This window comes from Pavona decussata, unplaced genomic scaffold (assembly GCF_977016875.1).
Source record: "Pavona decussata unplaced genomic scaffold, jaPavDecu1.1 SCAFFOLD_280, whole genome shotgun sequence".
In the NCBI taxonomy this organism is placed as follows: domain Eukaryota; kingdom Metazoa; phylum Cnidaria; class Anthozoa; order Scleractinia; family Agariciidae; genus Pavona; species Pavona decussata.
Genome location: NW_028145681.1, coordinates 1,043,298 through 1,067,400, shown reverse-complemented (window position 1 = coordinate 1,067,400; position 24,103 = coordinate 1,043,298). Strand labels below are relative to the sequence as shown.

General features: G+C 38.9%; 2 protein-coding genes across 2 annotated transcripts; one reads left to right on the top strand and one right to left on the bottom strand.

Annotated features, from left to right (window-relative positions):
- Positions 1–637: 637 nt before the first annotated feature.
- LOC146455377 (ADP-ribosyl cyclase/cyclic ADP-ribose hydrolase-like) lies at positions 638–9,258 on the top strand. Its single transcript, XM_085094467.1, has 9 exons — positions 638–824; positions 927–1,063; positions 1,516–2,252; positions 3,470–3,558; positions 4,305–4,422; positions 5,111–5,208; positions 5,462–5,554; positions 6,291–6,377; positions 7,399–9,258. The coding sequence occupies exons 2-9, from the start codon at positions 994–996 to the stop codon at positions 7,484–7,486; spliced, it is 1,380 nt and encodes a 459-aa protein (XP_084950593.1). The 5' UTR covers positions 638–824; positions 927–993; the 3' UTR covers positions 7,487–9,258.
- Positions 9,259–12,764: 3,506 nt separating this feature from the next.
- Positions 12,765–23,892, bottom strand: LOC146455376 (glycine receptor subunit alpha-2-like). The gene is made up of 9 exons (XM_085094466.1): positions 23,719–23,892; positions 19,336–19,478; positions 18,449–18,516; positions 17,109–17,335; positions 16,497–16,579; positions 16,037–16,171; positions 15,069–15,133; positions 13,974–14,276; positions 12,765–13,566 (listed from the first exon to the last, which is right to left on the bottom strand). Exons 1-9 carry the CDS (start codon positions 23,808–23,810, stop codon positions 13,279–13,281), a joined length of 1,404 nt encoding a protein of 467 aa, XP_084950592.1. The 5' UTR covers positions 23,811–23,892; the 3' UTR covers positions 12,765–13,278.
- Between the last annotated feature and the right edge of the window lie 211 nt (positions 23,893–24,103).

Below are 24,103 nucleotides of genomic sequence, written 5' to 3'. Positions count from 1 at the left end.
AGACCAGAATCAACGAACCCTCTAGATAAACAACCTACGTCTGTTACATCTAAAATACTGAAAACTTACCTTTATTACCTTAACTGTTAATCTCCTCAATATAAGATCAGCATTCTCGTGCTTGATGTAACTGCCTATTAAGAATAATGTGTGCTGGCCAATCAAATAACTTTCTATATTGCCAAACACTCAAAGGTTGAATACGGAACAAGTTTAACATGTGATTACCATCAGAAATCAAGCAATAAACATTATTTCCTCAAGAGAATCAGCAGCGGTTCAGGTAGTCTGGTTCCAGTTGATTTCTTGGATCGTAAAATACAAAAAAAGACATATTTTATAATAATAGAATATTACCACAAGAAATCATTTCTCAATTGCCCTCATTTTAATGGTCACACTTGACGATTCTCAGGCACATTAGCCGACTACAAAAGGTTTGAAATAACGCAGTTAAAAGTTGCTTCATTTGTCTGGTGACCTTCATTTTTCTTGATCAAGCTAACTATTATGTGGGAAATCAGTTTATTAAATCAGAATTCTTGAGAACGCCATAACAATCTATCAAGCCATTGGTTATTTGTCACTTGTTTCTGACACCTGTTACAATAGCAGGTACCCGTATATTGGTCTATTGTGACTCTCCAAGAAAAGAGTGGAGAAAAATAGAAGGCTTGAAACAATAGACAGATTTCATGTATAAAAAATAGAAAGCAAGAATTCGCTGTCTCAAACTAAAGAAGGCCAGGATATGACAATGGTTGAACTGACTGACATCTGAAGCAAAAAATGACGAAATTCCATCATAATTTCTAACTCAAAACGTCAGTTTACAAAGCCGTCCTTCCGCAAACATCAATAATATCGTATTTAAACTGCTAGAAAAGCATGGCAAATTTATTTAATTTTATTCTTGTTTTCAACAGAAAGATATCTTCAAGGACTCTCTATCCAGCACCATTTGTACAGTAGGGTGTGATACAATTGGTAGTCATGGTTTCATGGAGACGTTTATCAACCTTGTTCACCATATACATAATACAGACATGCTTGATTTGTGCAGGTATGTGAAGCCAATTTTCAACTAAAAAGGAGCTCTACCGATACAGTTTTTTCCTGCAGATTAAGTAATGGTTGCTGGTAACTCAAAAATTAAGAACCTTTTCAAAATCATTACATATAGAACAATGGTGGTCGTTGGTTCGGTTTACCAGTGGGAGGTCTTGATTGCATATCAGGCCTTGGTATTGATCTGTCGAAGGATTGGTATTGTTTACTGACCCTTGGGAAAACCCAAACAAGCGGTGAGAGGCGGATCACCCAACGCCTGTTTTTCCTTGTTAAAAACATGCCTTTTTATATATTTTAGAGCTACAACTGCCTAATTAATGTAAAGGTTGTATGGGAACCGCTAGAACAAAATCTGTGCAAAGATTGCTACTGAATTATTTTATCGCTGGAAATCATTTCTTCCAAATAAAATCTTTAATTCTTATTTTCTTTTTTTAATCGTAGATGCCAGATACGACTTTCTTCCTTATGGGAGGGCTTCGAGACCACGTGTAACACGATCACAAACCGAACGACGGAGCGGAATATTACCATCAACCAAGCGATTAAGTTATAAATGGTCCAGTCCTATAAATAGCAGAAGAGGTCTGGATCCACGGATTGGAAAGGCTTGGAATAACAGACCGCTCCTAGCAAACCATCCTTACTTAAACGCCTATCAAAAGTCGGTCAATCAACCACTGTCCTACTTCAAGCAAATCTATTGGCCCAGAAAAGGCTACCAGCCGAATTTATGGAACAATGTTCCTATTGATGATGTACCAGTTAGTCTGTATGACAAACCAACTGTGCAACAAGCTTACAGCTTGTGGGGAAATGCAAAATCTAGGCACATTCTACCACATCCCGCAGGTTTTCGCAGCAGTGTTGACGAAGACCAGTCATTGGTGGAGGGGAGGATTCAAGAATATTACGACCAGAGACTAAATAAAAACAGAAACAAATGGATGTTCAAACCTGTTCAAGGCACAACCCCTCACATAAAAGAAATATTTCTTGGACGATGTTGGGATTTTGTTGCTAATAGAGGAAAGTATCTTGAAGACCCGAGCGAGGTGGACTGTCAGGAGTTATGGGAAACGTTTCATAAGAGCTTTGCCTTTAAAGAACCTTGCGCCGTAACAACCGACGATTACGCTCCCTTCTTCAACATGTATAGAGAGAAACCACTCAACGATAGGGTACATCATGTTTTTTATATTATAGATTCATACTGCAGACAGGAAAAACAGAACTTAGCAAGGGCTATTGGAATCCAAAATGAAAAATTGGAATAACCCACATCTTTCAAAAATAACAAAGAAACAATAATTCTAAAACGTTCTGGATTCTAGTACATAACAATTTTGGGCATTTTCTTCCACATTGAAGATTAATTATCTCTAAAAGATGCGTAGTTACTCCAGTTTTCTTTTTGGATATCAATAACCCTTGCTGAAATCTACTTTTCCTACAACAGTCATAAAGCGCTGCAAACCACCTCAGTCAATATTATTAGGCATTTTTCTTAAGAAACCCGAGTTTCTCGGACCATTCCGAGATGAGCAGAACCATATGCGCAGTAACAAAAGGAGGGACCGACCCAAAAAATCATCGGAAGGCAGAAGAACTTCAGAGGTATGAACTTAGAGGCAAATATACTGCCTTGGAGTGGATCGAGAAAAGTCGGTGGCCTTTAATTCAAAGCCAGATTAATTGTAGGTTGCGTCTAAACGGGATCTATTGCGAATTACCAACCTGACTGTCAATTTAACAAATAGATTCCATTTTTCTGTGTGCCTTCAAAATGCGATAAAAACAAAAAGTGGCATTCGAGTGTTTTACGGGCGAGTGACACTCGATCTCTTCTTGATCGCCTTCTAGGTTACACACCTGACCACTCACCCTTTGAACATTAAAAGTAAAGTCCATCCCATATTTACTCAATTTAAACAACTAAAAGTGCAAAAGAGACGACATGACTTGATTTCTACTACTCGGTAGCCAAGACCAACAGTGGGGAGGAGGTTATTATCCCACTTTTTCGGAGACTTTTATTTTGTATTTATTTATATTATTGTATTATTTTTTTTTTTTGGGCGTGTTCACGAAAACATATGGGTCAGTTATTAAAAGACAGTTTAGACGGTGTTTAACAAAACCACAATCTAATTCATTTTCAATTTTGCCACCAATCATATCTAAACATCGTCTGCTGCTGACGGTAACAAGAAAGCTTGTATCCCAGATTAGAAAACTATTTATCTACTTAAAATAAAACGCTTATAAACAGATTTGGAGGCCCCTGATTGTCTTGAACCGCGGCCTAAATTAAACTCTGTTTAAATAACTGGCCCATAAAGAATCAAACTAATTTTTATTCTCTAGTATTAATAAAGTTGTTGTTTTGCTTTTAAAGGTATTATTTTGGTCAGGGACAAGAGAACTCACTCATGCCTACTCCAGACTGTATGATAAATTTACAACTTTGGAAGACACATTAGCAGGGTAAGACTGATTCACTCATAGATATCTATTCCTAGGTTTAACTCAAGAACGATTCTTCATTGTGCTCGAAAGTTCAATCTTCTTTAATATGGAACTCAAAGAAACAATGAAAGTTGTCGCTTTCCCTACTAGGGAAGACGATGGTTCGAGTTTTGGCGCAGGGTTCTGAGATCGCGAAAGTTCTGATAACTTATTTGGCCCATTAAAACAAAAATCCCATCAATCAGCATGGTGTTGTCTTAATATTCCTACATATTCCATAGTAACATAACCTGCGTTGAACACCAACCATGTGTGTGCCCTAAAGGGCGCCCCGATCAGAAAAATTATGCTAGTGATTTGTAGTTAGCCAAAAAAGAAACACAAGGAAAACAAGTCAATATTGGAGCCGATAATCCTGTTAGCATAAGTAACGTGAAGTAGGTAACCATTACTTAAGGTGTGTATAATTCACCGTACAGAAAGATGGCGGCTGTACTTTTAAGTACAATACCTTGCGAACCTAACATAGCCAATAGGTAGCTAGCAAGTCATATGTTTTATGCGAAATTCGTCCCTGTACTAGCAACATTGTGTATGCTAGGTTTGAAGTTTTTAGAACGTTTCTGTAGTACTACGTTTTCATGAGCGTTTTTAGGTATTTCATACGCTAAGAATTGTGGGTAAATGGACCAGTAACCATCTTTTTCGGTACGGTGGATTCAGAATTCCTTCAAGACTGACAGTTCTGTTTAATGTTATGTTAGATTTCTGATGAACGGACTGACGTGGTGTGGTAGCAAGAAAGGATCCGGGATGGACTTCCAGTCATGTCCCTATGAATGCAGCAAACAGAGATCTTTCTGGGGTCAAGCAGCAGCAAAAGTGAGCACTACCGCTAAGAAAACTTTGTGTTTGGTTCGGGACAACTGCAAACATATTGCTAGACTAGTCTACTCAGTCATATACTCAGTGTTTATAATAGCCTTTTTTTATCAGGGCATCCGTTAGCTACAACCTTCTTGGCAGCAACATTCGCGCACTACCTAAATCTGAAACTGCAACCCATGGGTTGAACTCTTTTAAATAATTTATCTACAAAACTGTGGAAAGCCCTACCAGACAACATACCAGCGAACTTGGGTTGAAACGAACATTTAACATGTTTAATCCTAATAGTTAAGATACATGAATTTTAATTCATAACATACTAATTTTGTATTTTGTATTTAGATCTCTCGCATTCTATTTCATGATCACATTGTAATTATTTTCCTTTTTTGTTGGTTTTGTATATGTATTTCGTTTCAAACAATAGCTTTCAGCTACTCTCCAATTCAATTGAATTAAAATAAAGTCTATGCATGTATCTCACAATTGCAAACAAGAGAATGAAATGTATAAGAAAGTTGGGACATCCTTAGCCTTTTTTACATTAAAAAACTGTAGAACGGTGCTTAAAGTTTCGTGTACAATTTTGTTCGAGAATCAAAGTTTGTTAAGGCTTATAGATGTATCAGGGCTTTTAGGATATCATCGGTGCATATTCCGTGCTCTTCATATATTTCCACAGCTAGCAAAGCGAGCTACAGGAGTTGTCCACGTCATGTTGAACGGTACTAGACAGCACTTTGTGGACAAACAGATCTTTCCCTCCTTTATGGATGACAGGTTAGGGTACATGTTTTTGCGCAAAGTTATACGTAATTTTTCATTCATAAAATTAACGGGACAAAGCGATTAAAGAGGATAATTTTAAAGTGAAAGGTGAAATACTCGAAATTACTTGGTAAAAAATAATTGTTGAAGGTAAAGCTTGCGAGACCTGGAAGGTAAAACATACCGTGAATGAATATTATATCGATCGTCCTCTAATTGACAATAAAAATTTTCTTCTTTCATTTTTCTCTCCTTTTTTCCATAGTTATCTGGCGGAGAATCAATTGTCGAGTCTTCCCGTACGAGATGTAACCGAGTTCAGAATTCTGGTGGGTCATTCCCTTCATCGAAAATCACTGTAAGTATTGTGTTCCACAAAGTTTGCTAGTTGTTAAAACATAACACGCGTTGCGTGCAAGGCGGTAAAAGAGAAAAACCAACATTAAGAAATATTATATTATCTCTATGAATTTTGTGATAGAAAATGTTAATGAATAAGTTTTTGGTAAAAATGTGTGCACCGAATTTATTAAGATATATCATCTCATGTATCGAACATGCTCTAGCTTCCAGAAGGATTCTAACCTATAACAACTTAACTTAAATAAAAGGTGGCCCAATCAGAAGTAGTGATATAGAGAGATTAAGAATTGTGTTTACGGCAAGCTGGAAACGACAGAAATGACCACATGACCATGTTACCCTATATTTGCCGCTCGCTGTTTTCAGTTCCTCAATAGCGTGGAGGTAGTTTTGCGTTGGCATCAAAGGTCAACGACAACGACAACAACAACTTCATTTCATATATTTAGATCTTTAGCAGGAATACACAGCCCGAATATAGCAGAGCTAATCGAGGCGGGCTGTGTAACTTAATAAAAAAATTATTTTTGCACTATGCTCATCTGTGTACAAATTTTTTTAGGAAAACATAATAGTGAATCACATCACACGTTTGCCGTTTGCAATAAACGCGGTTTTAAATCTCTCTACTGTTTTTCGAAAATTTACGTGAGTCCGTCATTTCACTCTTCTTCCTCTTTTTGTTTATTTATTTATTTATTTATTTATTTATTTACTTTATTTTTTTACAGGGAAAGATGCGATAATCTAACTGTTCTAGAGTTACAAAATCGCGCTAAGGCAAGAGGACTGAAGACCACATGCTTCGATAATCCATAGTAAGAAAGAGCTCAGCACATTTTATGTTTACTAAAAGCATACGCTTAGATTGAGTTTCGAATTACAACAATAATTTGTGTCTGAGTAAAGACAACGTTCAGGCGCCCGCTTTGCGGCATTGAAATTCATTTACACGAGAAAAGATGAGAGAAACTTGGCTTGGAGCCGTTTACGGAAAGAAATCTTTGTCGAACACTTGTGCGTAAAAAGCGTCATTTAACAAACTCGAGGTATCTTGTTTATGCGAGGGTACATCTGACACAAAATAACAAGCACAGAGCACTGTCAGTTGCGCCTATCTTTGCAGGATTTTACAGCTTAATTCACTGCTAGATGCGCAGACGCAGATTTTTTCACCCGGTATGATTTGCTCGTCATGATTCATCCGAGAGGTCACTAAGCACTATACCAGACTGCGCCCACGGTTTAATCTGGAGTGCGATATCAGATTGTGGGACTAACGCCAATATAAGACATTGCGTTATACAGTATACGAAGAACGAATCTCGCCGAGGAGGCTGTGTTCGTATTACAATTAAGTGTAGTGAATGCTAACCTCCTGGGCCAATCATAACCGGAATTATCGTGTTTGAAAAACAGAATAACCAGGCCTACTGTAGGTTTTCAGTCATTTTGGACCCGGAAAACCTAAAATGAGAAAAATAAAGCTTTTCGGTTTACAATGTGCACGCCTAAACCAATCTTACCAGGCTTTTCTGATAACACCTGGGACGCTTTCCATTAAGCAAAAATTTTCGGTTCAACCAGTTTTTGGATCGACCAATGATGAGACTTCAAGTTTGGAACGATTGGGATAAAATCCTTTCCATTTGAAACGAAAATGCTTCTGGAATTTCCATCCGAACAGTTTAGCTAGATGGAAAGGCCTCCAGGCCAATCAACTTTTCATCGAAGTGTGGTAAGTCTGGTCAAGCCAGACCTGAAAAGCAATAACATGGTTTGCGGCTTAGAATGTTGAGATCTTATTGCTACTTCACGACAATTTTGATTTAATTGCAGCTTCATCCGTCATCTTCTGTGCTTGGAAAACCCAGGAGACACGTTGTGCCTTTTCAAGATAAATGATCAAAATACAATGATAAAATAATAGGACAGAAAAGAGAGGAAAGAAACGCGATGGACGGTAAAGAAACAGATGCTTTGACAAAGTGGAAAAGAGTTTCCCAAAAAGGAATCCTTGCCAGGAAGAAAACTTGTGGTGGCATTTACTTGTTCTTTGGGCAATGATTTGATATAAATCGTTGTCGTTATATTAACACAAAAAGCGAATAATTGACGTTTTTTAAGCTTTATTTTCATGTAATACATTGACCTAGAAGCGGTGGTTTTACTGCTAATAATTATACTTATTTGTCGACTAATCTAACCTATGCAAAACTGTACAGTAGAACCTCCGCTAACCAACATCTTCAGCGGGTTTGTTGGACATGCCTAGTCTGTGATGGCTCACCAGATTCGAGCAGAGTTGTCGGGAAAGTTTCTCGGTAGCTCGTACTGGCCGCACCACCAAAAGAATCTCGCGAAAACTCAGCCAAGAGATCCAGACCACAGGCAAGGGCGGGGCAATCGTGCCAAACCTTCCTAAAGCCGCTGGATTTGTTCACGAATCTCTTACATCGTGTCTAAACCTAATTGAAATAATCTGCCTTACGTAAGCGGACAGTTTTCCTAAAAAGTGAAAGGAAGCTTAAATCGATTACTTGGTCTGGATGGCGTTATGTAAGATAGTCAACCCATAAATGTCTACTTGAGGAAACTTGTTCAACTGTACTTCTATAAATGCTTAACCTACATATTAAAAGGCGTAAATTCTCAGCCGATACATGGTTAAAAGGCGTCTATTTTTAATTCTACTGTTTGAGGGTACAGACATACATCCTAAGAAAGTCCTAAGTACATTATGACTTTGTCAGGTTAATTTTTTTCTTAATTCTACCAGCAATAAAAAAAAAAATGTTAGAGAATAGGCTGGGCATTAGAAGAGCTAGACTAGACGAGGAAGCCACTGGCCGGCTCAATTTAAGATACTGGTTATATTTTTCTTACTTCTCAGGTCTCGGCTTCAGCTGATCTCGGCTGAATCACTTTATGTTTTCTTGTTGTTATGGTTCATTTGGAAAGTCTGCATTTTTGAAAAGGAAATAGGCAAAATGAACTATTCTTCACTTATCTTCCCTCAATTTCCCTGAGGTGATTGAAATTTTGCACTGAAACTTACTGATTTTGTAAATAATTGATCCACTTGATGTCGCCGTATAGGAACTCGTCACCAATCCGGCATCATTTTTTCAGTAACACCTAAATTTTCAAACCAGTTGCCGGATAGAAATGATAAGTCGCTCTAATTTACTAATCTGCTAAATCAGAATTGAAGGGAGGGGTTCACGGTTCTGCGCATGTCCATGAATCAAAATACTTTTATGACCTAAGCCTGTTTAATTTAATTCGTTGTTTATGAACCATTTGGAAGGAAATAGGTAACTCGGGTGGTAATCTTTTTCATATTCATGATTGCGTTATTTCGCATGCAAATAACTGTAAAAACACCAACCGTGGAATAAATCCTACAGGTCAACACTAAATTCAATATAGACAATGTGAGTACAATCCACTGGCGTTTTCTGTGAAATTTGGTAATCAGTCATTTTGCTTGGACTAAGTATAGAATGGGATTACTGAAGTACATGTGAGTGGGATTTTTAAGGCCATAAAGTTGATAAGAAATAGAAAAAAGCATTTAGATTCGTGCACATGCGCTGAAATGTGAACCCCTCCCTTTAATTCAAGATAAAAATGTACCTGGTGGGAACCGTATACTCCACATATGCATAATAAAGTGTCCTGAGTTTGTTAATGATACATACACAATATCTCTTTCTAGTTATCTATTAAGAGCGGCTGCCTGTAAGAATCGAGAACTGCATTTCAGCGACCACTTGGTCGAATTTCTGATATTTCGTCTGAAGATACCCTTGGATTAACTATTTTCGAAAATCATATTTTAAAGTTCCAAGGTATATTATTTTTTGAGAAAATTGCAAGAGTTTGAAATGCGGACAAGGTGCGGTCACGGGCCGATAAAAACCGCGAAAATTTAGGTCAAAGGACGAAGCCCCGTTCACGGTGTAAAATAACCCAATGAACTTGAAACTTTACACAAACCTAGACCAACCATCTCGCAAGAGAATTAATACAATAAACATTCCAAACTCGCTGGCTGCTTTCTAAAGCATGCAAATTTGTGTACGCTACTCAAAATGACCTTGAAACTAATGCTTATTTTCATTGAAATAAAAGTGTTTCTGGTATGTCATTTTCTCTAAATTAAATCTCATATATCGAAAGACGAAGAAAAGAACTTTATTTGTACCAAGTTTCAAGCTCTGATTCAAACTCTTTCCCACTCAAGGAAGATCGAATATGCGTGCGATACTTGCGGCTCGCATATTCACGTCACGAATTATGAGATCAGAACCGATTCACAAACACTTGACATCTGGAGCCCGTGAATGTTTCCAAACATCACATATTGGGCCCTAAAACTAATCAGACGGACTGAAGACAGCCATTCAATGTTTTCGATCCGAGATTTCTTTCCTACTCTGCTCTAAAATAATATAGTTATTCCGGCTACGAAACATGTGCAACAAATTTGCATACCATTTCGACGTCGCAGGAAAAAGTAGTGCAAATCATACTTTACAGCTCCTTTATCTTCTTAAATGAAGTAGTCGATCAGTAAAATGGAGAAAAGCGTGTGAGTTTGTTCCTGTCGTGTTGTTTTGAGTGTTCGTGTTTGGCAGCGACGGCTCAATTCAATAAGCCAGTGTGACACTGATCAACTGTAACTCGATATTCCCTTCGGTGATGTGGGTAGCGCGCACGTGATCCTGACCAGGCATTTCGGTATGGAATCCTGCGCGTACAAGCTAGGGCGCTTTTAGGAACTGTAAATAGTGAAAAGTACTGCTTGTGGGCCAAGCTACGACTACCCTGGTGATTAAAACCTTGTCAAGCTAAAAGACTGTACAACAGATGTGAGAGCCCATCTTGCCAGCTTTGATTTTTTTTTTCGCGCAAAAAATTCAAGTATTAGTTTCATTTCGTTTTTTAACTTCAATTATACATACCCTGGAACGTCGATTTTTTCGCGAAAAAAAAAAAAAAAAAGAAAGAAAGAAACATCCATAACCGCCATCCTTACAATTAAAAGTATGAAATCTGTATATTTGAGAGCATAGTAGTGAGTTCCCCACCGACCACCAACCCGACCTCCCCCCTTCCCCCTAGCTACAAGCGTCAATAATATTGTGGTTATTGTTTACTTTCCTAGAGCGTTTTCTCGCTGTTCCTGCCAGTTTCTTTCAACTCTGTGAAAAAAATAATAGCATGAAATCTGAAATTGGAAAATGAATAGGCGAAATACGGCCCTCACCCGCAGGTGCTAGTAATAGGGTAGTAACGGCCCTCACCCGCTTGCGCTAGCAATAAGTTAGTTTTCGTGGCCATCACCAGACAGACCAAGGCTGGCAAGATTCCTATCTTCTCGAAAATTGAAAGAAACCGGCAGGAACAACGATAAAACCGGTTTGGGAAAGTAAACAATAACCACAATTGACCCTTATCGCCAGAGGGGATGGGGGTGGGGGAGGTCGCGTTGGTCGGTGGGGAATTCGCTACTCTGATACCCTCAAAGTTGATACCCTCAGACTACTATTAATTGTGGGGATGGTAGTTATGGATAGATTTTTTTCGCAAAAAATCCACGTTCCGGGATCTGCATTACTGTAAGAAAAAAAAAACAAAAACAAAGACTGACATTAAAGGGGAAGTATCACGAAAATTTGCTGTCATTTCAAAACCCAAAAATGTTTGACTGTCAGCAGAAACAACAAAATAATTGTCAAGTTTGTTATAAATTATCACCCCAGTACAATAAAACTGTCGATTAGTGCCTCTGGCCAGAGACAGGGTAAGCCAGTTTCGATTGAAACTTGAAAAATATTAGGCTAATGTTTTTCAAGTTCTCGCATTTTTGTTTCCAAAATGCGCTAGAACAGATCACAAGTTGTTTCTTTCAAGAATTGAATTGATTTCGTTCCTCTCGTCATTCTTGAATTATTAATTTGGCAGGTGATTGAAGGTCTTATTTCATCATTTTTAACAAAAGATATCAAAACCCCCATGATACTTCCCCTTTAATACTTGAACGTCGATTTTTTTCGCGGAAAAAACAAAGGCTGGAAAGGTGGGCTCTCAGATCTCTTGAACAGTCCTTAAGCTCGTCAAGGTCATCATCACCAGGGTAGTCGTAGCTTGGCCCACAAGCAGTACTTTTCTAAAAGCGCCCTGAACGCACAAGTGCCTGGCCAGGATCACGTGCGCGCTACCCACATCACCGTAGGGAATATCGAGTTAGAGTTGATCAGTGTCACACTGGCTTATTGAATTGAGCCGTCGCTGCCAAACACGAACACTCAAAACAACACGACAGGAACAAACTCACACGCTTTTCTCCATTTTACTGATCGACTACTTCATTTAAGAAGATAAAGGAGCTGTAAAGTATGATTTGCACTACTTTTTCCTGCGACGTCGAAATGGTATGCAAATTTGTTGCACATGTTTCGTAGCCGGAATAACTATATTATTTTAGAGCAGAGTAGGAAAGAAATCTCGGATCGAAAAACATTGAATGGCTGTCTTCAGTCCGTCTGATTAGTTTTAGGGCCCAATATGTGATGTTTGGAAACATTCACGGGCTCCAGATGTCAAGTGTTTGTGAATCGGTTCTGATCTCATAATTCGTGACGTGAATTGCCGGCCGCAAGTATCGCACGCATATTCGATCTTCCTTGAGTGGGAAAGAGTTTGAATCAGAGCTTGAAACTTGGTACAAATAAAGTTCTGTTCTTAGTCTTTCGATGTATGAGATTTAATTTAGAGAAAATGACATACCAGAAACACTTTTATTTCAATGAAAATAAGCATTAGTTTCAAGGTCATTTTGAGTAGCGTACACAAATTTGCATGCTTTAGAAAGCAGCCAGCGAGTTTGGAATGTTTATTGTATTAATTCTCTTGCGAGATGGTTGGTCTAGGTTTGTGTAAAGTTTCAAGTTCATTGGGTTATTTTACACCGTGAACGGGGCTTCGTCCTTTGACCTAAATTTTCGCGGTTTTTATCGGTCCGTGACCGCACCTTGTCCGCATTTCAAACTCTTGCAATTTTCTCAAAAAATAAAATACCTTGGAACTTTAAAACATGATTTTCGAAAATAGTTAATCCAAGGGTATCTTCAGACAAAATATCAGAAATTCGACCAAGTGGTCGCTGAAATGCAGTTCTCGATTCTTACAGGCAGCCGCTCTTAACTATGAATATAATAAATCATCCTAAAGCAGTATTCTAAAAGTTCTTAAGTTCCGGGAGTATAATTTTGATCGATTAACACATCGAATAAGGCAATGGGCCTCGGCAACGAAATTATAACATAACTTGTAACAACATATTACAATTTGCTACAGTTATCATAGTATATAATTTCTATCAAATATTGTATCGATACTCTACCCGCTTATAGCTTACAAGAGCAGGTCTTTTCTAGGAATGAAAATTTTCCTTTGTCCTTTCGTCAATTGATCCTCTACCTAATCAAATAAAATAATTGACCTAAAGTTTAAAAATCCTTAAAATTCATAATACACCGAATTACTCGCGAACGCTACAACCACTGAAACCCGACCGCAAAAGTGACAAGACCTTAAAGCACAGCAGGTTAAACCTTAAAACAGCCACTACTTCACAATTAATGCGATCACGAGCGTTAAATACGTATGCGCGGATAACCTACTCTGCTGCAGGCTTATGCCTCACCCTTACTCTAAAATTCCGCCATAGTAAAGCCAATAAGCGATATTCAGAAAGATGAACACAAGCGGAAAGAGCAATCTGGAGAAAAACTCCACTGTGTTGAGAATCTTGACAAAGTGATCTTCCCGAGGACTTTTCTTTGATGACCTGCATCTTCCTGGCTTCACCAGAGTCTCGACCTGTTGTTTTCCTGGGATCCAAACCGCCTCCTGGCCAGACGAATGGCGGCTGCCGGGGGACTGGGGTGCTTTTTCGTTGTCGTTGGTTTCCTCTGCTTCATCACATGTTTTCTCCTAATAAAATTAAAATAATCAAGAATCTTGATGAATTCAGACCTTTAGAGAAATGACCAAAAAAGAGAAAAAGCAGATACTTGACAAAGTGCGAATCGGGAGGTCGTGGGTAGTGGAATTAGTTCTAGAATGATTTTCGGTCGCGAGGTAAACCAATCAGATGCACGAAGATAAACCCCAAAGCCTTATCAAGATTGATGGCAGACGATGGCATCATAAATTTTCACTTGCAAGACAAAGTGATCTATTCTACTTGAAATACTTTTTGAACAGCACAATTCCTGATTGGTCGAACTTGAACTATAATTGTGTGTGATCGATAACGATCGCAATTCATTTACGCTTTTTATCATTATATTTGCGAAGTAAATTGTCGAGACAAAACATGGCGAAGTCTTTTCACTCACCTCGTCATGTTTCTTGCGCATCGCCTCTCTTTCCCTTTCTTCCAAGCGATTCCTAAACACCAGATACGAGACGAAGGCGTATTCCAAAATAGCCGAAAACACAAACAGGAAGCACATTATCAGAAACCATTCCAAAGATTTGACGTACGAAACCTTTGGCAGGGAGGTCCTGGCACTACCAATCAGCGTTGCCATGGTGAGCACAGTGGTGATTCCCATAGCAATCCTTGCAGCCGTCTGTTCACGATCCACCCAGAAACTGACCCAGGCCAGCACCACGATCAAATAGCAAGGCAAGTAAATCTGAAAGAGAACGCATTAAGAAGTTTATGAAATAAACTGAAGTTTTGCTAAAAATGATTCATTTCAAATTTCCATTTCCCTCTCCCGTCAAAATGGGTCCGTCGCGGTTTCTAAAAGACATTCGAAAAAATGCAGATACGCTATTTTTAGTGGCAACGCATTTAGCTTCACCAAGCTAGTTTGAAGGCACTCCACTCACATAATGAGAAACAAGTAATACGTAACAGGTTAAAAATACCAAATGGCAGGAAGCAGACCAGCGACCGAGGAGTTGTACTCAGGGCTACCGAGAAACAACTCCAGCCATGCAGCGATCAGAGTGGGACTTGAACCCGAACCCTCTCTCTTGCCGCCTGCTGACGTCATTGTCGTTGTGAGGGCTCAATCAGATGCGGAATCATTTTCCAAAGTATTAAAGCACATTACACTGAAAAACCTTCTTCTCAGATGAATTCTGTTTTTGCTGAACACCTTTCGGGTCGTTTATTCAAATAAATACATTATCCCCGAACCCTTCATTTCGTGACCTTGTAACAGTCGCTTCTCCAAAGGTTATCGTTCTCACAAAACTGCACATGTTATAGGTTCAGTCTTAGCTTTTTAATATATACGGCATATCAGTTAAGTCCACATTCCATCATGTGATCGGCAAGGGGTACGTATATGAGCTTCTACTCTTGTGAACAACTATTTATATGCCTTTGGATTCTCTTAATGATAAAAAGAAGACATTGAACAATTTATGGGAAATGATAGGGCCTTAAACCTGGCCTTGTTTTAATTGAATCACACCTGAATCATGTGGAATCCCAGTCGACGATGTAAATCAAATTCAACTCTTAGTAGAGAGTAACGCCCTGTAGAGTTAAAGGAGCTAAATTAAATCAACTGTTAGAAACGAACGCGACATCTACTTTAAAATTTGCTGCAGGGTGTGTTTGGCATTCGATTACTGCCATTTGTAAGATCTGTAAGTTATCGCTTATTCCAGCGTGAATGCTTTTGAAAGCTTAGTGCCAGACTTTCTGACTGTTTAGTCGATCAAATTGTTTATTGTATTGTCTTTCTGTTGAGTGACAATAAAGGCTTTGCTATTGCCTCAATTTGCAATTACAATTACAGTGAAATTAATGAATTTTTTTTGGCGGGGGGGGGGGGGGGTGGGGAAGAGTCAGCAACATTCTTTTCATTTTATTTCCAAATTTTCAGACATTTCAGTCATCTCTTCCTAAGATTCCGTTTCCGATTAAAACGTTTCCGCCATTTTTAAGCGGCTAAAAAATCAGAACAAATCAACGTGCGTTAGTTGAGAAAATATCCATTTAAAGAGGCCCTAAAAGATATGTGAATATGGAAAATTTCCACTCTAAAGAACAGCAGCCGATTTTACAGTTGTGAACTTGCTGACCTGGCCTTGAGTGGAAGCGAGGCTCTAGTTGACGTTGTTTTAATACAAACCTCAATGAAAATACAAATTAGTTTGCACAAGAGCAATATGTTTTACATATGAAAAGCAGTCAACAAGGTTAACTCCAGCTTCGCTTCTCAGTCAAAGGCCATGTCAGTGAGCTCGCAACCGCAAAAAAAATGCGGGGGCTTTTAGACGTCCACTATCATTCAAACTTCAGGAAAACTGACAAAAGCCTAACAAATCAGTGTATTGTCGATTCTAGTGTTTTTGACGCGACTAGAATGTCAAATATAGCTTGGGTATGACTCTTGCTAATCTTTCTCATTGGCAGCCACATTTGAAGCCTTACCAGTTGTGAAGTCTTCGGTAGATGAATACCAGCGGTAACCGGACAGGGTGTAGCTAGGTATCTCAATATTTTCGGCCACCGCCACGGGCTTGACTTTGTGCCAGTTCAAGGTCATTTCCTTGTCGTCGTAACTGACTGATAACAAAAAAGTCTCATATAATTAAGGTGTGCTTTTAGACTCTTTACAATATCTTTATGTACTTAATGACAAAGAATACCAAGACTGAACCTCCACACACCTACATAGAGGAGACCCCCCCCCCCCCCCTCTCCCTCCCCTCAAACTCTCCCTTTCTCTCCTCGCATCCGCCAAGGTTCGAAAACGTATGATGGTAAAAGTAATTTATTCTAATATCTTCATAGTGGATGGGGTTTCTCCACTCCAAACTGAGAAAAGACGTTTCTTAATGCTATGTATCTGACATTATCATCTGAAATAAAAAAAATTAAGTTTACTTACAAGCTTCTATGTTCAGACGGCACTTCTGTTTATCCATCGGAAAATTTCTCAAATCCATGGGGCACTGGGACTTTATTTTAAGCCTTAAATCGACGAACGAAAATATGAGAGGTTAATGTTCTTCTTTTACAAAGATGCGTACAAAAATACTTTTGTAGTTTGTAAACTTACTACGTACTGAAAAGTATCAATCCTGATTATTCTTTTCCTTTTATTTTTTATCTGATCTTAGTTCTACACAAAGGAATATCAAAAGACTAGATCTTTTTTAGCTGTGAGCCATCATCTCTGTGTGAATTTGATTGATCCATATCAACACTTTGAGGAAGTAATGTTTTTGTACGAGTACATAAACTTTCCGAAATAAAGGGTAAATATGTACTAATTTTAAGGACCGAACGTTCCATGAACTGGGCTTAAATACTGCCTCGTGACGCATCTCGCGGAAAGAGCAGAAAAACTAGAGGCACGGGGATTGGGAAGGGCACGAAACATGATAGTCCCACAATACCATGCGCACCATGTGCGACTAAACAGAGACGCCTGGGAACAAGGCAGATTTTAGTGTGTTATTTTTACATATTCTGTAATTTCTCAAAATCAGTACGCAACCTCATGCTATACAGCATGGAGCCATTAGGCCATAACCGAATCACTTCATTATCGTCCGTAACGTCGTGTCTAAGTCCATCTTTGATGCCAGGGAAGTGAGTATCTGGTACCCAGATAAACTTGAGCATTTCAGGATTGAAGGCGAGCCGCTTAGGGTACTCTGTGTCATGGTAACGAAGACGGTCATCTTTCCAGTATTGACGGAAGTACATGATTGTAGTGAACTCCTGTTTTGAGAAATACAGGCTCATTTAGTGTCAAGGAGAGGAGTTGAATAGGCCATTTCCGAGTTGCCGTGAACCTCACTATGAAAGCGAGGCTAAGTGCAAAACTTTTCATATGAAAATTAGTTATATTTGCATATGAATGAAAACTTATTTTCATAACAAAAACTTTGCACTTAGCCTCACTTTCATAATGAGGTTCAAAGCAACTCGGAAATGGTCTATCCAGGCGAGAGTTTAATAAATGAAGAGGAATTAATGAAAAACTACTCCCGCTACTGGAATTCTTTTCAATTGAGTGCTGACATTACAGGTGTAAGCTCGCGTTTGCTGTGGTTTGTTGTGGTTTTCCCTTCCCAACCGTACAGATAAAGATGGCGGCTATACACTTTCCTACAATACCTTGCGAACCTAACACAGCCAATAGGCCCATGGAAAGCTTATTTTTTGCGAAATTCGTCCCTGTGCTAACAACATTGTGTTTGCTAGGTTCAAAGTCTTTAGAACTTTGTTTGTGCGTTTTTATGAGCCTTCGCACGCTAAGAATTATAGGTAAATATATCAGTCGCCTTCTTTTTCGGTACGGTAGATTGTGACTTACTCGCAGCGCTTGAAGTTTGCTTTGCGTTCTATTCTCCCTAGTCCATCGTGTTGTTTACCTTTGTCCTGAATGTTTTGAGTAATTACTTTGGTTTTGGTTTGGTCACTTAATTTAAACCGATCTACAGGCGGACTTTGGTTACTCGTATAACCGGCGAACATCAAAGTGTGGCCCCGAAGGTGTCCATTATGAATGAAAGTGTCTCTATTTAGAGAAGCTGGTTCTTTGGTTGTATTCGAATTAATATTTGTATTCTTAAGGTCTTACCTTTCGGAGACCACTCCTGGTAGAGGTTCTTGTTTATAATTAATTATTCAGGCTGTCTATTTTCGTGTTTGTTTGTCGATTTGTCATCACTAAAATAAAAAATTTCCGGCCTTCTTCCAGTCTTTTCCCGCCACCGCCCAATATGTAACAAGCCTCCCTTAGCCAAAGAAACTTAGGCGAGAAGAACGAAACATCAATTACACTTCTATCAGTTAACATTCTGTAACGTGCAAAGGAAAAACACACACCATGTTGATTTCGTCAATATCGCCGATGAACTCGATAAACACGGTCACAGATACATTGACAGGAGGACCTGAAACAAGGCAACGAATCTTATTAATCATATCTTACTGTTGAAAAGCTAGAAATTCAACTACAAGGAGTTCTAGGGTACAAGTTTGGCCTGATCATGATATGATTGACCAGACTGACTGATTTTCTGAGAGTACCTGGTTCTCTGTCTGTCTGTCTGTCTGTCTGTCTGTCTGCCTGTCTGACTGACTGATTGATTGATTGATTGATCTGAAACTTATGACTCATGGCTGATTAACTGATTGATTGATTGATTGATTGATTAAACTACTAACTCGTGACTGACACTCTAATGGACTGACTCACGGACTGACTGACTGACTGACTGACTGACTGGTTGACTGTCTAAGCTACTGACTCATGACTGACTGTCTAATTGATTGACTGATTGCCTGACTGACTGACTGACTTACTGACTGACTACTGATTGATTGACTGACTGATTGACTTACTGACTGACTGACTGACTGACTGATTGACTGACTGACGCATGGCTGAATGTCTAATTAAATGACTAATTGATTTAAAGACTAACTTATTCTCTTTCTGAATGACTGCCTGGCTGATTGAATTAAAGATAGATTCTTTGACTGTCTCACTGACTAGCCGATGGAAGGACGGTCGGACGGATTGACCGACTGACTGACTGACTGACTGACTGGCTGCCTGGCTGACTGACTGACTGACTGTGTAACTGTCTGACTACTGACTGACTGGTTGGCCAAATAACTATTTGGCTGACTACCGAGTTAATTAGTTACTAACGAGCCGGAACGAACAAACGAAGGAATACAGACACAAACGAACGGTGCTTGCTTACCTCCAAAGTTAGGGCGAAGTCTTTTATCGTACCCAGTAAGCAATTTAGTTATCAACTTGGTGACATTGCCACTTCCCTTTGCCTCGGGATCGGGTTTTTGTGGCGATGAAAGCTGATGAGGTGGTGGAGTAGAGTTTGCTTGGCTGCAGACCGAAGAGAAAGAAATTGAAAATCATAAACATCAACCAATATGAGGGCTTAATTTTTAAGCCCATCAAAAGAATGCGTATGAGACGAAATTTTGTTTACAAGCTCCCTCATTAGCAAATATCATCAAAAAAGTAAACTGATCTAGACAAAGCTACAAGAAAGTTAATTATCTTTAAGATGGGACATGTGGCACACGAGCCACAGGAATCCCACACATGTTTCTGTGACAAGAAGCAACTAGGAGCGTTAATACTCCCCCGGCCCCGGATCAGATGCTAGTCCATCACAGGAGAAGCAGCAGCATGTGAATAGGAGTATTAGTACTCCCCCGAATGGGATGCTAGTTATCACCAGCAATATGTCGTCGGTACCCATTTGACACCTGGGTGAAGAACAACAACGTGGAGCAATGTTTCTTTTCTACGGAAACGACATGGCGAGAGAGCCTGCTTATTGCCCGACGGAATCAACCGTGATAAATGAAAGTTGACTTCTTTGCAGAACCAAAGCAGTAAACGTCGTGCGTAACATACTTCATCGGGAATCAATCCTGTGTTTTCGGGGAGGTTCTCACATGCCAGCAGTTTTTCTTTTTTTTTTTTGAGCATTTAAGTTAGGCAAAAGCTTCAAGCATTATTCAAATATTTAGCGGCGTATTCATAGAATTTTTGGTTTTTTTTTAAAGTATTTTAACAAGAAAATAAAAACTAAAGCTCGGCAAACAATTTAAAAATTCTAACGCCAAGCAGCCGGGTCGTAAAAGTGAAGACTGAGAAGAGATCAGCGGTCTTGAGAGGATTCTTGCTGTATTAACTTAAATTACACAATCTAATCATGGGAACATAAATAAGCACAATTATCATGCGAATTCAAGCAGAATATCGCCTGATACTTACCCGACAACGCCGTAGACCGAGTTAATCCCTGAGTTATGTAAAATCAGACGATATTCCGCAAAATGGAGCAGGATAATTGTTTTATTATTTAATACATTGATAACAAAGCACAGTTTTATTACAGAAAAGCTGCTTATTGGTTACTAAAAAGGAACTCGAAGCATTTTAACGCGCGCGTACGTGCATGAAATCTGTTGTGTGCACCACACCATAACCATTTTGGGGCAGTGTTACAATGTGTTGAATAATAATTAGAAAGAGCACAGTTTAAGTGAGATAAATGGAGGGTTTGGGGAAGCAAGAGCATCAGGTGCAAATATCTCAGTTTGGATTGACTTGCCGTGTGAAAAAATCTGTCATTAATCAGGCTTTGTCGCCTAACGCATTACAAAGACTCGTTAAAACACTTAAATTTATACAGCTGTTGTTTTGAAATGATTTTCAACTTGATCCACAAGAAAACCCGCGATAAGAAGTTTTTATTACCTTTTATTTTTATAAATATATGACATCCTCAGAAACCGCCAGGAAAATAATTGGGACGAGAGAAGGGGAAAGGGGAAGTAGCTGTTTTAGCAAATATGTTATCAATGTTAGAAAGTATTTTTGTTGCACATGAATCGCTTCAATATCTGGTATATATGTTGTTTTGGTTTTAGTTAAGGCTGGTTTCCATATGATCGCGGATCGCAGATCGCAATAAGGTCTGCGATCGTCTGCGATCCTGAGATCGTGATCGCAGACGATCGCAGAAGATAGAACCATGTTCTATCTAAAGGCTGGTTTCCATATGATCGCGGATCGCAGATCGCATTAAGGTCTGCGATCGTCTGCGATCATATGGAAACTACTTCTGCATCGATCGTCTGCGATCCTGCGATCGTGATCGCAGAAGATAGAACCATGTTCTATCTCCTGCGATCGTCTGCGATCAATTGTGATTGTTTGCGATCTGCGATCTGCGATCTGCGATCAGCGATCATATGGAAACCAGCCTTTAGATAGAACATGGTTCTATCTTCTGCGATCGTCTGCGATCACGATCGCAGGGTCGCAGACGATCGCAGAAGTAGTTTCCATATGATCGCAGACGATCGCAGACCTTATTGCGATCTGCGATCTGCGATCATATGGAAACCAGCCTTTAAGGTCAACTCATACCTGAAACAGTTATTCACGTGGACTTTGTGCGTCTGTTCAATGAAGAAAATTTACTGAATTTTAAAAGATTAACAGGAAAATACACTTTCAAAAGTGCACAGGTTTTTCTGATGTGGTTTCTTGCATGCGCGCCTTCTACTGATAGACGCTGGTCTAGTCGACAAGCAGCGCAAGTACATTGGACTAATTCATGCCTTTCTTAGGGTCATAGAAAATTCCACTAGGGAAATAAAAAAATTACAGGACAAATGTTTTCAATAAATTTTAATCAAGGCGAGAAAAGCTTTTGATACCTGGTCTAAACTTAATGAGAGCGGGATTCGCGAGGCAATTTAACCCAAGGCGATGCATGACAATACAGTATTGAGACAAACTGCGAAATATGATCGAATTTATCGCAAAAATTAGCACCCCAAAATATCATTGGTTTTGAATAATAAAGGAAGGTTGCAAAATCTATATTCATAAACACACGTACAATAGCAAAGCAAAAACACAGCTGCTAATTAGAAGAAACCCTTCAAATCATTCATTTACCTTGAGATTTGGGATAGCAAGCTAAAAAAAGGAAGAAATTTCTGAGTTTCAACACACACCGATATTTAATCTAAAGTTTTGCGATTTTTTTGTGACAACGTGTGACCAATGTTATTGAATTTTGTTTGGAGCATGATAAATATGGGGTGACGGTTCGAAGGGTAATTATGGTAATCGTATCCTAAGCGCAAATATAATAGAATGAATCTTTGTTTTCTTTTATCAGAAACCAAAAAAGAAATTACTTTCAATTCCTTCTTTATTAATTACTACAGTTTCAGCTGATTCTGAGTCAGTTCAGTTTGATGCCGTGACAAGCGCTATATTAGTCTCGACCAAAATAGCTTTTCGATAACATTATTTTCTTTTTCGTTAATTTAATAACTTATTTTCAAATTGAAATAACACGGAAAGTAGCAGCAATAGTTGCTTTGTTCACAAAACAAGATCGAACCTAGATCTGCTTGAATTTATAAAGAAAACAAACGAATCGGTTTGAGAATGAAAGGCAAATCTCCCGTGGAGTGTTTTCAAAGCTCTCTCGCCGCCATGGGCAAAATAACTCCATTGTTTTTAGTATGAACTCAAATCCAGCAGAAAAACATTGCTCCACCTTTATCAGCTAGCTGAAAGCCGCTTTTAAGAGTATCATCGAAGGCAGGACGTTTGCAAAACCGAAATCAAGCCGAAACTTGCGAAGCGAGATAAATTTTTAAAAGAAATTTTACAGATGCTTAAGTTCAAAGCAATAGGGTGCAAGCTATAGGTTTCACTCAGTTTAATTAAAGCGATAAAAGCTAAGGCCGTCCGCTCAAAACTAAACTCACACCCGCACGTTCTTTGTTGGCAAGTGACTGTAAATCTCTGCATTAGCTTCTGTCGGAGATGTCAATTTAGAATCAAGTGTTAAATCCGGAGGCGTCTTAATAAAACTATAAGACCTTTATTTTTATGGCAGTTCCGTCAAGTTTTTTAGATTTGATTTATTACAAAGAAAATTCAGAGACAACTCTTGCGAAATTATAAAAGTGCAAATTTGCCCGCGCGGATCCTACACAATTCAGCATTTGAAAAGGAACATCGATATCTGCAGTGGAAAGTTGTCTCGACCCTTAAAAAGACTAAAAAATTGAGCTCAAGCAAAGAAGCCAATCTGACGTGGATAGCGTCGATTCACTTGTAAACATAACAAGTCACAGAGTCAATAAGCAGATCAAATAGTTTAAATCTTATATTTAAACTACGGAGCATTCCGAAATTGACAAGAAATCCGTGACAAGAGGTATTAAATTATGATACCAGGATGTGTTTTATTGGAACATATTTCGATATTTAAATATCAGAATACTTCGTTATCTTGTACGCATCCTGCTGCCAAAATTTGGAAAGCAACTCAAACCTGGATATTTTTTTTCCTTAAGCCGCTGGGCAATTTTCGTGCTTGGAACTAGGAAAAACATAAGTTTATCGGTGTGCTGTTTTTTGTTTTTCTGTGTTTTGCTTAATTCGCATGATAATACATCCCTGAAAACTCGACGTAAAACTGCCAAAGGGCGTCGTTTATTTTCTAAATTTCTCTTAGCGAAGAAAATTCAGTAGTGTATCGAAAGTCATAGAGGAGTAGAATTTTTTGTGTTACCTGCTTTGGTTGTTCGGGTCGTTCGCGATCGGTTGCACCGCAAATGCTTGATTTCCAAGAAAAGCAAGGACCGTAAGAATTAGCAGTTCCATGTCGGCGACTCTATCCTCTCCAAGCTAGGCGTTCCCTGTCAAATGAAGCCGCTCGAGCAAATTATGCATATTTAAGTTAGCAAACTTGGACAGGTGTGTTTTTACTGAAGTTTTGAATCAACATTTCAAATGGCGTCGTTAATTGTGATAAGGTAGCCAATACCAAAATTGTCAATTGAATAGAAAGCGCTTAATTCAAAGACTTCTGGGGAAACAATGCAGCCACACTAGAAACTGAATTATGTCAAAGTGCTTTTTGATCAAGACTCGGACTTAGGGGATAGATCCGAGGC

Bases quoted from the DNA above. Each gene is read 5' to 3' on its own strand.
- LOC146455377 (XM_085094467.1), top strand. From the start codon at position 994: ATGGTTTCATGGAGACGTTTATCAACCTTGTTCACCATATACATAATA. The intron at 4,423-5,110 runs GTGAGCACTACC...ATATTTCCACAG, and splicing joins GGGGTCAAGCAGCAGCAAAA to CTAGCAAAGCGAGCTACAGG. The intron at 5,209-5,461 runs GTTAGGGTACAT...TTTTTTCCATAG, and splicing joins CCCTCCTTTATGGATGACAG to TTATCTGGCGGAGAATCAAT.
- LOC146455376 (XM_085094466.1), bottom strand. From the start codon at position 23,810: ATGGAACTGCTAATTCTTACGGTCCTTGCTTTTCTTGGAAATCAAGCA. The intron at 16,172-16,496 runs GTAAGTAAACTT...TTTTGTTATCAG, and splicing joins CCGTCTGAACATAGAAGCTT to TCAGTTACGACGACAAGGAA. The intron at 13,567-13,973 runs GTGAGTGAAAAG...TAATTTTATTAG, and splicing joins TGCGCAAGAAACATGACGAG to GAGAAAACATGTGATGAAGC.